This window comes from Micropterus dolomieu, linkage group LG04 (assembly GCF_021292245.1).
Source record: "Micropterus dolomieu isolate WLL.071019.BEF.003 ecotype Adirondacks linkage group LG04, ASM2129224v1, whole genome shotgun sequence".
Classification (NCBI taxonomy): Eukaryota; Metazoa; Chordata; class Actinopteri; order Centrarchiformes; family Centrarchidae; genus Micropterus; species Micropterus dolomieu.
This window is the reverse complement of record NC_060153.1, coordinates 14,347,526-14,359,840: the sequence shown is the minus strand read 5'-3', so window position 1 is coordinate 14,359,840 and position 12,315 is coordinate 14,347,526. Positions and strand designations below refer to the sequence as shown.

At 39.2% G+C, this 12,315-nt stretch overlaps 1 protein-coding gene and 1 long non-coding RNA gene across 5 annotated transcripts in view; one reads left to right on the top strand and one right to left on the bottom strand.

Annotated features, from left to right (window-relative positions):
- LOC123969164 overlaps nt 1-6,528 on the top strand; it is a 10,671-nt gene extending 4,143 nt beyond the window's left edge. For 2 of the 4 annotated variants that reach the window (XR_006824648.1, XR_006824647.1), the window contains exon 2: nt 4,424-6,528. This is a non-coding gene — a long non-coding RNA (uncharacterized LOC123969164). The other 2 variants (XR_006824645.1, XR_006824646.1) reach the window with 2 other exon arrangements.
- Nucleotides 6,529-8,355: 1,827 nt separating this feature from the next.
- On the bottom strand, nt 8,356-11,954 carry LOC123970061. Its single transcript, XM_046047928.1, has 5 exons — nt 11,743-11,954; nt 10,099-10,506; nt 9,623-9,760; nt 9,442-9,503; nt 8,356-8,732 (listed from the first exon to the last, which is right to left on the bottom strand). Exons 1-5 carry the CDS (start codon nt 11,771-11,773, stop codon nt 8,613-8,615), a joined length of 759 nt encoding a protein of 252 aa, XP_045903884.1. The 5' UTR covers nt 11,774-11,954; the 3' UTR covers nt 8,356-8,612.
- Between the last annotated feature and the right edge of the window lie 361 nt (nt 11,955-12,315).

Sequence of the window (12,315 nt, the reverse complement as noted above, 5' to 3'; positions counted from 1 at the left end):
TGACTTCAAACGGAGTGGGGTCGGTGGAGGGGGGAGGGGGGAGGGGAAGGGGAGCGTGCTGGGTCCATAATGGCTCGATCGTTCTGTGACGATTGGGGACAGAACGGACCCAAATGCTATGTGTCAGGTTTCAAAAGAGGTTTATTGAAGGGAAAGGGGGATGAGGAGGGACTGGAGGAAAAAGGGGAACGGCAGATGTGGATGCGGGGGACAGAGGAGCTGGAGGAGCGGGAGGCGTTCAGGCAAGAGGACCGAGGGGAGCTGGTGGTCGTGGAGGGGAGGATGCGGTGGCTGGCGGTCCGGCGGGGAGCGAGGGGGAGGACCGGGGGGCGTTGTGGAGGCGGCGAGAGGAGGAGGCAGGTGAGCAAGCCTGGCCGAACGGGAAGGCAGAGGTGAGTGGACCTGGCGGGAGGAAACAGACAGACAGGGTTAGCGTGGGATGGCAGGTAACGAGAAGGTATAGCGAGAAAAAGGTTCATAAATGCTTGAGCGAATCTGTGGCACCAAGTCTGGAGCTGCAACGATCGAGCGAGGATGGAGTGGAGAGCCGGGGTAGAAGTACTGGTCGTGATGAGGCTGATAGCTGGCAGGTGCGGTGGCCGGGGATGGAGGTTAATGTGGGTAACCAGCCGGGCTCCGGAGTGGCGAGGGAGAGGGAGAGGAGACACAGGAGAAACCAGGATGCGAGGGAGGAAAGGAGAAACAGGGCACTCACCAACAGCCGGGCTGCCACTGCAACACACACAGCTCCAACCCGTTACTAAATGACGAAAGAGACACCCAATGTAAGTTAAAATGTGGGCTTTTCAAATGAGTGATTGCCATGTTTTGTGTTCTTGTAGTGAATCTAAACACATATTCTTCACAGAGGCAGCAATTTAAAACATGATTTTGTTTTACATTTCCACACACACTGCATGTCAAACCGGTCAGTAGTAATGCTAGACTTCCAGTTATTTTCATTATTATTACTGTCTGTACAATTATTTATTATGTTCCTTTCAGCTACAGTGAAGTGAGATATAAAAAGATATAAAAAACAAACAAACAAAATTTAATTTTGGACTATGGGGCTTTGAGGGCTTTTTGGTTTATTAGTCAACATCTCTACTAGAGGACAGGATAGTTTCACATAAACCTAAGGGGTGTTTCATAACTGTGGCTCAAAAAAGCAGGGTTTATTGGGAATAGCGTGTCTTGGATTAGCCTGACACACTGAATTGTTCCATAAACTCAAAGTTGATGATATTAGGTCAGTTTATAATTTATCTATAATTTTTTATTGAAAAGACTTGGAAAGACGGACCCAAACAGACATAGAAAGACAAAACTGCAATACTGTGTATGATATGGACAGTGAAATATTAAAGCAAAACTCTAGTGAACTCCTCTGTTAGCTTGGTCTGTTGCATCTCTCTGGATGTAATGAGTGATGGGTACTTAATAAGTAAAAAAAAATAATAAAAAATTAATGGATAAATGTATAAGATAACATTACACATTAACATTACACAACTTTTTAAAAAAAGACTATAAAAAATAAAGTTTCTGGAAAGTGCAGTTATTTATCAGTTGGATTTTGCTAATTGGTTTGTAGTTACATAACAGCCTGGTGTAAACTGTCTAAAGACCTTTAGATTTTCTGAAAAAAGCCTGCATTAATGAGGTAAACCTGGTTTAACTGGTAATCTTTCTTTATGAAACACTTCACCTTGTTTGTCCCAGTAAATGTTTGCAAGGCCTCTCAGACACTAACATCTCTCAAAGAAGTTGTTGTTTACAGCTGATTTATGATTAGATTTTCCAAAGTATTTTTTGCTCATTTGACACCACAATGACCACAATCTGTTTGCACTTGAGCACATTGATATGATGCAGACAAACAGCTTCTCTTTAGCATACGACCTCACTGACGTGGTATCTGTGTAAAGAATCTGTGGATGAAACCACACTCTGCATCTCTCAGAAAACAAAGCGCACTTAACCGTGTGGTAAATGGACTGAACTTGCGAAACGCCTTTCTAGACTGCTCGAAACGCTTTACACTACATGTCACATTCAGACAAATCTCACATATTCATGCACTCGTGGCAGAGGCTACCAACAGCTCATAAGAAAGAAACTAATCATTCACACACACACACGTGCTGTGGCACAGCCTTCTGGGAGCAATGTGGGATTCAGTTTCATGCCCAAAGACACTTCATCATGGGGCTAGGAAAATCTGTGAATTTAATTGCTGACCAGATTATTGGGCAACCGGCTTTACCTCTGAGCAAAAGCCGCCCCTGTATGGGGTCATAAATCTGTATTGAACTCAGATATGGTGAAATTTTATATTACTTTATTATTATATTAGATATTATAGATTTGAGTCATTCAGTAGCTGTGGTGGCTGCAGAGCTGCCAATTTCAAATCAGTGTTTTGCTTTAGTGTAGCTACATAAAGTTTTAACACCACACAACCCGACAACTTGTTTTAACTGCAAGTCAGTTTAAAACAATTGTTAAATATATATAAATATAAAGCATTTCTGGACCAAAATCTGTAGCTTCAGTCTGTCTGCATGCTCAGTAGGCGTATGGGGGGCTGTTTGTCTCTGTGGGTTTCCTGTGGTCTTAGTGATGCTTGAGATTAACTCTACTGTCATATGTATTGTTCTGTAACTTCTCAGAAACTTGGTGACAGGGAACCATAAAATAAGAGGTTTTTGTGTGGTATTTGTGTAACACACATTTGTGAACTTTGAGTCTTGCTCTCTGTAGCAGAATTAGCTCCACCATTTTGGAATTATATTGAACTCTACTTGCAAAGGGTCGGGGCTGATGATTAACTTCAGATGAAAACAAGAAATGACTGAATAGCTTTTTTGTCTTGTTACAGACAAATACGCCTAGTCATCATTCCGATGATAAAATTTAACAGACCAAGTTCAATCAAACAGAAAATCTGTATGTAAAAAAAACTTGCATTTCCCACATAGGGGTTTCTATACAGCTTATCAGCCCTTAGGTCTCTAGAGGCGTGGCTCTATGGATGGCAATGCCGGTCGGTCGGGCCACTTTGGTTCTGGTTGAAATATCTCAACACATTGATCGATCACCATTAAACTTTGTACAGATATGCATTGTCCACAGAGGAAGACGCCTATTGACTTTGGTGATCCCTCAACTTTTCTGCTAGGGTCATCATGAGGTTGACATTTTTGGCTTTGAGTGAAATTTCTTGACAAATACTGGATGGATTGCTATAAAACCTGGCACAGACATTCGTGTCCCCTTGAGGATGAATCGTAACATCTTTGAAGACCCTCTGACTTTATGTAGCGCCATCATCAGGTTAAAACTTAAACTTGTCCAGTACTATTTGACCAAAGCTGCCAGCTATGTGGACAATGTAAAACAAAAGCTTTTGATGAGTTTTTTTTTGTGGTTTAAAATTAATATATGTAGCCTAAGTTTTCCAAGTAAACCCAGGTAAGTAAGTACAAAAAATAAAGAATTGCAAAAAAGATCTGTCTTTTATAAATATTTTTTTTATTTGATCATATTTGTTAATATGTTTGTAAGACTCAGCTGATGTATAATTTCCAAATGTGTTCACAAATTAACTAAATAACATCCTTTAGAGCTGTGCACATCAGGATGCAGGTTTTATTCAAGTAAATAATAATGGAGTCATTCACCAGGTGATTTTGCTCTGACCCAGTCGTCTAGCCATCACAGTTTGGCCCTTGTCAGAGTTTCTGAAGTCCTTACACTTGCCCATTTTCCCTGCTTCTAAAACATCAACTTTGAGGACACAATGTTCACCTGCTGCCTAATACATCCCACCCACTGACATGTGCCATGGTAACGAGATCATCAGTTTTATTCGCTTCACCTGTCAGTGGTCATAATGTTATGGCTGATTGGTGTAGTAGTCACTAGTAGGGATGTGTTTGTAGTTTGATCTGTACTGTTGTTTTTCAAGGGGAAGGTAAATGGCACAATGGCTTATAAATACCATTACTTGTGAATTTATTATACTATTTCTTACGTTGTAGGACCTTTACACTCTACAGGTATTGACGGCCGAATAGGTGCAGAAGTCAGAATTCTGTTTTTTCTTCTTCTTTGGTCTCTGTGATGCCTGATGGGTTTCCAGCGCAGCATAACACACATCTTCATCCTAAGATTTGAAATTTGTTGTTTAGAATCATGATGGAATAGTATGATTTGTTGTATTTCACCTTTAAATACTTTTCTCTGAATGTATCTTCTTTGTGTTGCAGTTGTGAAGCATATATTGAATAACAACTTTAAAAACAATATGTCTGTAGTAAGAGATTACGTGAAACAATGACAACCAAAACTAAGTAAAACTGATAAATGTTCTTATTGTTAATTACCTGATTTCCTCTTGTTTGGCTTCTGATTTCAGGCATTTCACCAACTTGAAGTTCTTCAGCTGCAGAAATGAATGCAGCATCATTATATCATGATGAACCTCACATAATACCTTAAAAGGCGATGACAGTTTTCCTCATGTGTAAGAAAAATTATTTCATGGACAAAATAATCAAAGCATGTACTCAAACAAGCAGAGAAGATATGAAATTGGTGACAATAAAAAGAACTGAGGAATGAAAAACTGAGTGGAAAAACAGTAACATCTGCAGTAGTTACCTGTTTTCCGACAGAGGTGATAAACCAAGAGAGAGGAGAGGAGAGAGGAGAGAACAGCAAACGCTGGACACAAAGAGAACAGCAGCATCCAGCATACACCACAGTCTTGTGGAGTGCCATGATGATACGGCTCATTGGTGTCTGGTAAAAAAACAACAACAAAAGAAAAACAGAAATTTTTGTCAATTAGCTTTGTGATTCTGATTTCAACATTTTTGATGTATTACATCTCCTATAATTTAACTAAACCCATATTTCCACAAATACATACAGGCTGATCTCAAAATAAGAATTACAAAGATATTGTTGGGTTTTTATTGTGATCCAGTATGTCAACACCAATGTTTTATGTTTCTGGCTCAGTTTCAACTTTCCAGGTTTACAGACCTTTGACAACATTAAGATTCTAGTAAACAAATGGGAATAATCAAACATCCTCATTTAAATAATGTCTCTAGTTTGCTAGTGTTTTAACTTCAAAATAAGGTGCATGAGAACCATTTTCCCCACATATACGAGTTTTCTGAAAACTTAAATTAGATGTTATTCCAAACCTACCATGCAAAAAATAAGCGAGTGAAATGTGCAATGTTATCCTCCTGATGATTGGTCTACTTCAACATTATAATACCAGCAGAACATTCCTACTGTATGACCACCCAATTGTATCGTTAGATTCACTGCATTGGAAACTAATTCTCAAATAGAACTTAATCAGAATACTTACTGACTAGGATTCTTATTGTGTCGTGGCCATATCTGTAAACATATCTGGGAGTAATGTATCCTTTTCCCTCCAACGTGTGTTTTTCAGTTCCGCAGTAGTAGAGGCCCCCATCAGAATCAGTGATGTTCATGATCAGCAGGTCATAGGATTCAGACGACTGGTTTTTCACCAAATGAAAACGAGGGAAGGGATTCAAAATGTCTTCACTGTAACTGTTTTCCAACAGTTCCTCATGCGGGTATCTTGTTCCCATAATAAGTGAAGGCTGGTTCACATGAGAGCAGTTTCTGTACCACACTATGTATACTCCAGTTGATGTTTTGCAGTCGCAGTAAATAGTGATGTTGTCACCTGGTCTGACTGTCATTTCCAGCACTGATCCAGAGGTCCAATCATGACTGAAAGAAACGACTCCTGAAATACAAAGTCACAAAAGAAAGTTAAAAAGTTTCCAATCTTACAGTATTTTAGCTCACAACAAATGGAGGTTACTACAAGGGAAATCTAACAATTTAATTTTAATCTTAAAAAACGTTACCAAAGGAAATCCCTGAGAGAACGATGATAAAAATGTGCAACCTATCCATGTGCGACCTGGTGTTGAAAGACAGTCAAACCGCTGTTACTCTTTATTTATGACATGCGCAGAATTTTCCTTTAAAGGAAATGTAAGTTGTGATTGGCTTCGTTGAATGGAACAATTTCTTCTGTGGTTGTTTTTTGTAAGCGCGATACTACGCTGTGTTTTATGCAGAGATGTAAAGACAACACTTTGTCTTCTGTGATTTGTACAGTTAAATCTCTAGTCGCTACACTTCCAGCTTGACTGAAGACATGCAAAACCTATAGTAATGCATTTTGTAGGCTATATACAGTATATTTGGTCCACGTTTATTTACAGATAGCTGTGGTCAAGACCCATTATGCTTGTAAACAGGAACTATGATGTCGCCATGGAGTCAGTTTGTTAGCTGCGACAACTTGAGCCTGTATTTGATTACACTTTGGCAAACTGGCACCATTGAAAGAATACTGAATTAGCTATCAGCAATGAATATTATATATGATGATAATATGATGCAATAACTGTCACTGAATAAGAAGACGAAAACTTAATAAAGTCTTGATTGTTAGTGTTTGAGTTATAAGGAATATCTTTTTTAAAATTCTAATCAGATTTAGCCTAAATGCTTATTTGTGATAGACATTGTAAATATTTGTATCCTCAAGAAGTGTTTGTGATAGTGAATCTAAAAATTTGGTTCTGTGTATTCAAATTTGAATGAGCAATGATTCAACGAAGGAGTACTATTTATGACGCAAATTTCCCACTTCACTTCACATAGTATCTTTGCCTCACATCTCTCCCTCAGCGCCTCTCCATTCATCTCTCCAGTGTCCACCCCTATGCGCCTCAAAGTTTGATAGTCTTTGTTCCAGACTGACAGACATGCCCTCATTCACTCCTCTTTAAAACATCTGTGCTCTCTATCCAATGAGTGTGAATACTTTGCCATCATCACATGCTGAGTATTTATCTGAGGAGCCGGCCCTCTTGCATTGGGCAATGCTCTTGCCCAGCAGTTGTTTCGTCTTCCCAATAAAGTGAATACTGATTACTGTGTGTGTGGGTTTCCTATAAACTGCAGCATCAAGGCTTTTGTCCTCTGTGACGTGTACTGTACTGATTGAGAAAGCCCACCTATTGTCTTTGATGTCTTCCCATGTGAACTTCACGTTTGCTATCTACTGAACTGAGGTGTAAAGGCTTGGACTTCTCGGACTTGGATTGTCTTATTTTATAAAACCAAAAATATTTTGTCATTTCCTGTGTATCTTGAGGGAGGTAGTAACTTCTCTGTGTAAAGGCAATGATAAAGGGAGACCTTTCTCCAAATGTTGTAGGCAGCCAAGACCAACTCACATTAGTGTTTCATCTGTATTTGTATCACAGAGTAGTGTGATCACTTTGTAGTGGTGAGTCTGCTTGAGCACAGCTGTGCATCTCCTTTTGTCAGCCAGCAAGATGGTGATCCTTCCTCAGTGATGTGACCAAAGGAAAAGACAAATGAGACTTTCACCCTGATTTGTTCCAGTCTCTGATTCTGTGTCAAGTGATTAAATCCACCACTGCCAAATGTTGATTTGCTAAGGGAACATTTTAACACCAGCATCTAGAAATCCTATGACCTGGAATGAAATATTTGATAATATTGATTGCTGAACTCACTTTATAATGTATGTATGATGCAATCCCTGGCTTTTAGAGTGCCTTTAATCTGCTCTGTGAGAGATTTTAGTTTCTTTGCATAGTTACATAGCTGCATAGAATGTTTTTAAGGTTGTTCATCCAGCTTTAAATTTACTTGTACTGTGCAGCTGTTAAAAAACAAATGTGTATTACCTTTATTTTAAAATAAGAGTGTACCATTCTTTGAGATACCTTCATCCAGGATTAACAAATCAATTTTTCAACTGCACCATGTTGATTGTATAAGAACAAACATAATTTTAGCTGGCTTACATAATGTAAGATGGAAAAGTTATGCCATGTTTGGAAAACTGGGCGCACGAACTTATTCTGATGTCCATGGTATAATGTGATGAGTGTGTTGTTAAAGTACGCTTTGTTTTGACATCATAAGATCATTCTATGTAATCAACAGTGAACAAAGTGAAACCATGCACCAACACCTTCAACAGGCCACCTATTTGCAACTTCAGGCTGCCTGCACGAGGGGCTGTTTTTCAATGTGGGTTTCCTGTGGCCTGATCACATCGGGGACAGAGTGTGGTCACAGTTAACTTCATTGTCACTCTGCATTATGCTGTAACTTCTTGGAGGAAGAAGTTTTAAGTTTATCAGTTTTGTGTGATCTTTCCATGGAACACATGCATTACTTAGAGTCTAATTCTTAATCAGCTCCAACATTCACACACGCGCACAACAGAATTCTGTAACGTATATTTATTCTCAGAGGAAAAGTGACGCAGATAAAATTATTTAGAATCAACTTTGAAAACACATTTTTGCTTTGGAACTTTTGAAAAATAAACCCCCAACTGTATTCCATAAATATTTTAATACTGTATATACTACATATCATAAGTGGTATTGATTGCTCCTCTGGTTTGCAAGGGAAACTAAATTACAGAAATATCAGCTTTAATGAATTCATTTTACAATTTCTTATGTTTGTGTAAATTGTTAGGCCCTTTACATCCTACAAGTATTGACTGCAGAATAGGTGATGAAGTGAGAACTCTGGACTTTCTTCTTTGTTGGTCTCTGTGATGTCTGATGGAATTCCAGAGCAGCATAACAAAGATCTTCCTCCTAAGATTTGACATATAAGATTAAGATCAACTTTATTGTCCCCGAAGGGAAATTTTTCTTGGGCATCAGTGCCGCATGAGGCTGCCGTAAGCAACAGTAACACATTTGGACTTTACATTCACATATATCATACAATTCACACCATACATTTACGTCACATTACACAAGTATCAGAGACCATACCCCTGTCAATAATTAATTACAAGGTAAGTAGAACCTGAGAGATATAAACCAATGAATTATTACATTCAATTGCACTTGAGCACATAAAGCAGAAAACATATTTACAGTGCCATATATTATTCAGTCATAAACATGTATTGATACAATGCAATGATTTACTAAAATGCAGTATTAACTACTTTTAATGAGAAAGTAATGTGTCTGATCTGTGCAGCGTGTGTGTGAAGCTGCAAAAATGGAAAGATGGCTGTGGTAAAAAATAAATGGAAACGTGACAACCAACATTTCCATTTGGCAAGGAAAAGGTGTTACTCGTAACATTAATGACTCAGCTACTGTACATTTAAGTTTGCCAGTAAACTGTGCCAGCAAGACAACATGCACAATACCAGGGTCCTACCCCTGCAACACCACATGCAATGCAGCAATTATAAATATTGTTAGCTACCTTTGTTTAATAATACAAAATGTCTGCCATGAAAAAAATCTTTACATATGAAGAATGATTCATCAGACTGTGAATTACCTTATTCCCCCTGGTTTGGCCTCTGGTGTCAGGTCTTGTCTCATTGGTTTCAGGTTCCTTAGCTGTAAACAGCATTATTACACCGTTACACCCCATATCCCACCATATACCTTAAAGGAACCACTGAATTACACATTAAGCTGAAAACCTAGAGTGGGTAAAAGTAACATACAGCAGATACCTGTTTTCCGATAGAGGTGATAAACAAGAAGAGATGAGAGGAGAGAGGAGAGAACAGCAAACGCTGGACACAGAGAAAACAGCAGCATCCAACACACACCACAGTCTCGTGTAATCAGGAGGTGAGGCTCGCTGGAGTCTGGATAAAACACAAAGTTCTGTCAATTAACTCTGCAGTGTATGGTTGTAACTCTTAGAATTAATATTAAATGGACAACTTTGCGGGGAACTGAGATTTTCACTGGTCAACAATGAACTGATGCTGCATTTCCATTACTATCTGAGCTCACTAATGTTGATGAACAATGATGCCTTTAGCCAGGTTCCAACACTTTATGGAAAGCATTACCAAAAGAGTGGAGTATGTTACAATATTAATGGTCATGCTGTGGGGATGAGGTGTTTAATAACACATATGGGTGTAATATTTGAGTATTGTAACAAATGCACAATGAGAAATCAGACCACAATACTTACTGACTAGGATCCTTGTTGTGATGTTGCCATATCTATACACAAATCTGCGAGTAATGTATCCATTATCCTCCTCCTTGGTCTGTTCAGTTCCACAGTAGTAGAGGCCCTCGTCAGAGTCAGTGGTGTTCATGATCAGCAGGTCGTAGGATTCAGAGAAATTGTTCCTCACAAAATAGAAATGGGGAAGGGGATTCAGAGCAACTAAAGCATCACTGCTGTGTCTCCATGCGTCAAAATTTTGTTTTAGGACAAGAGACGGCTGGTTCTTATGAGAGCAGTTCCTGTACCACACTATGTTTACTCTATATGATGTTTTGCAGTCACAGTAAAGAGTGATGTTGTCTCCTGGTCTGATTGTCACCTCTAACACTGATCCAGAGATCCAACCCTGACTGCAGAAAGCACCTCCTGAAATATAAAAGCAAATTAAAATGTGATGAGTGTGTCACAGTATATTAAATGTAGGTTACTGATCAATATAAAAACACTGAGATGTTGACGTTAACCCTCAATAATGTCACTGAAACATAACAGGGAGAAAGACCAGAAAAATACGCAGCCCATCCATGTGCGATGATGACCTGGTTTTCAAAGACGATGAAACAGGTCTTACTGCTAGGTGTCATGACATGCGCAAACTTTTCCATGAAAGGAAATGTAAGCGATGATTGGCTCGTTGGATGGAACATTTTCTTCTGTGGTTGTTTTTTATTGGTGTGATGCTAAGTCATAGTCTATATGTAGTCCACTTAAAGGAGCAAGTATAGTCTGGCAAACTGTCGGTAACAAAGACGTTGGTGGGTAATATCACAGTGGCTGCAACATTATAGAAAATTTTAGGCTCTTTGTTCAGAACTGTGTTGAATACTCGATGAACCCTTTTTAACACTGAATGGATCAGAAACCAAGTCTGTTATTCTGAACTTGTGAAAAGTTCACATTTTGGATCAGTTATGTCTTCACACCACAACAATATGAAAAAAATAAACCCTTGTCTTGACTTTCTGCACCTCTTTCACCTCAGAGAATATCTGCCTGAGGAAGTGAGAAGAAACTTCTGGTGTGAAACCTCCATAGTTGGTTTGTTGAATAAATGGCCTTGCATCAAATTTAGGAAAACCGTTTGAAAAAATAGATTTTCTTCCAAGTGCACTACTGCCTAGTCATAACCAGCATTTCAAGATTCAAGATTAAGATTTTTTAAAGCCGCTGTCAATAGTGTATTATCAGCAACGCATAAAATGACTAGATGTATGTGAAAGCGGTTGCTTGTATTAATGTGCTTGCAGAGAATTAATACCCAACTGCAGCTCTCCTCAGCTGTACAATCCTTCAGTTAATTGTTTTGGTTTTATGACCTGTAACTGTACTGTTTTGGTTACTGAGTTCGCTGACTGTCGGGCTGTGATCAAGGGCAAATCAGCGATCGATCAGCACCTGTGGGAACAATCAATGTGTGAACTACTCAACGACGCACCAAAATGGCTCGCCAGCACATCCCTGACTCGTTACCGACGCCAGCCAGATATCTAGCATGCTAAATATCTGGAGGAGTCAGACGACTACAAATGTATTCAGTCAGTGAGAACAGGTAGCTGACAGAGCAGGCAGCTACTTTTTCACTACAAAACACTTTTTACTCACCTCCAGCTCTCTCTGTACAATCGCTGCCCATGTGTTATAATTAGTGCTGGGCAACGATTAAAAGATGTGATTGCAATTAAGTGTGTGATTTTCTGCGATTAATCTCATTGTTATGCGCAAAATTGAATAATGAATTCTAAAGTACTGTATTGCGAACTTTTAATTTAAATTTACTGCTATATACACAAAAGTGCAACAACGTGGTTTCGAAACACTTGTGCTTGCCTCATGCACACGCCCGCCTGCTGCCAAAGTGTAATTGTCTTGAACTTTTTGTACGTGACGGGCAGCACAAATCACTGGAAGAGAGATTGATCCTCGCTGTTTGTGAGTTTCCAGAATCAATTACTGTTTACTAAAAAGTAAGCAGGACATCAACAGGAGAGAATTCACATGGCAGAGCATCCCCGCAAAACTAGATGGAGGCCTATCAGGTAAAGTTATGTAGCCTATAATTTTAATTTAAGTTAAATAGGCTACGGCTGTGTAGTGCACAGACGCCGTTGCCATGGTTATTATCCATAGAGCACCTACAGTTGACTCACGGAGCGCTTGTCTCCCTGTCTGGAGCGC

What these genes read in the sequence shown, in the direction of transcription:
- LOC123970061 (XM_046047928.1), bottom strand. Translation starts at nt 11,773, where the DNA reads ATGGGCAGCGATTGTACAGAGAGAGCTGGAG. An exon ending in TTGTACAGAGAGAGCTGGAG is followed by an intron (nt 10,507 to 11,742) that starts GTGAGTAAAAAG and finishes TTTATATTTCAG; the next exon opens with GAGGTGCTTTCTGCAGTCAG. An exon ending in CACAACAAGGATCCTAGTCA is followed by an intron (nt 9,761 to 10,098) that starts GTAAGTATTGTG and finishes TGTTTTATCCAG; the next exon opens with ACTCCAGCGAGCCTCACCTC.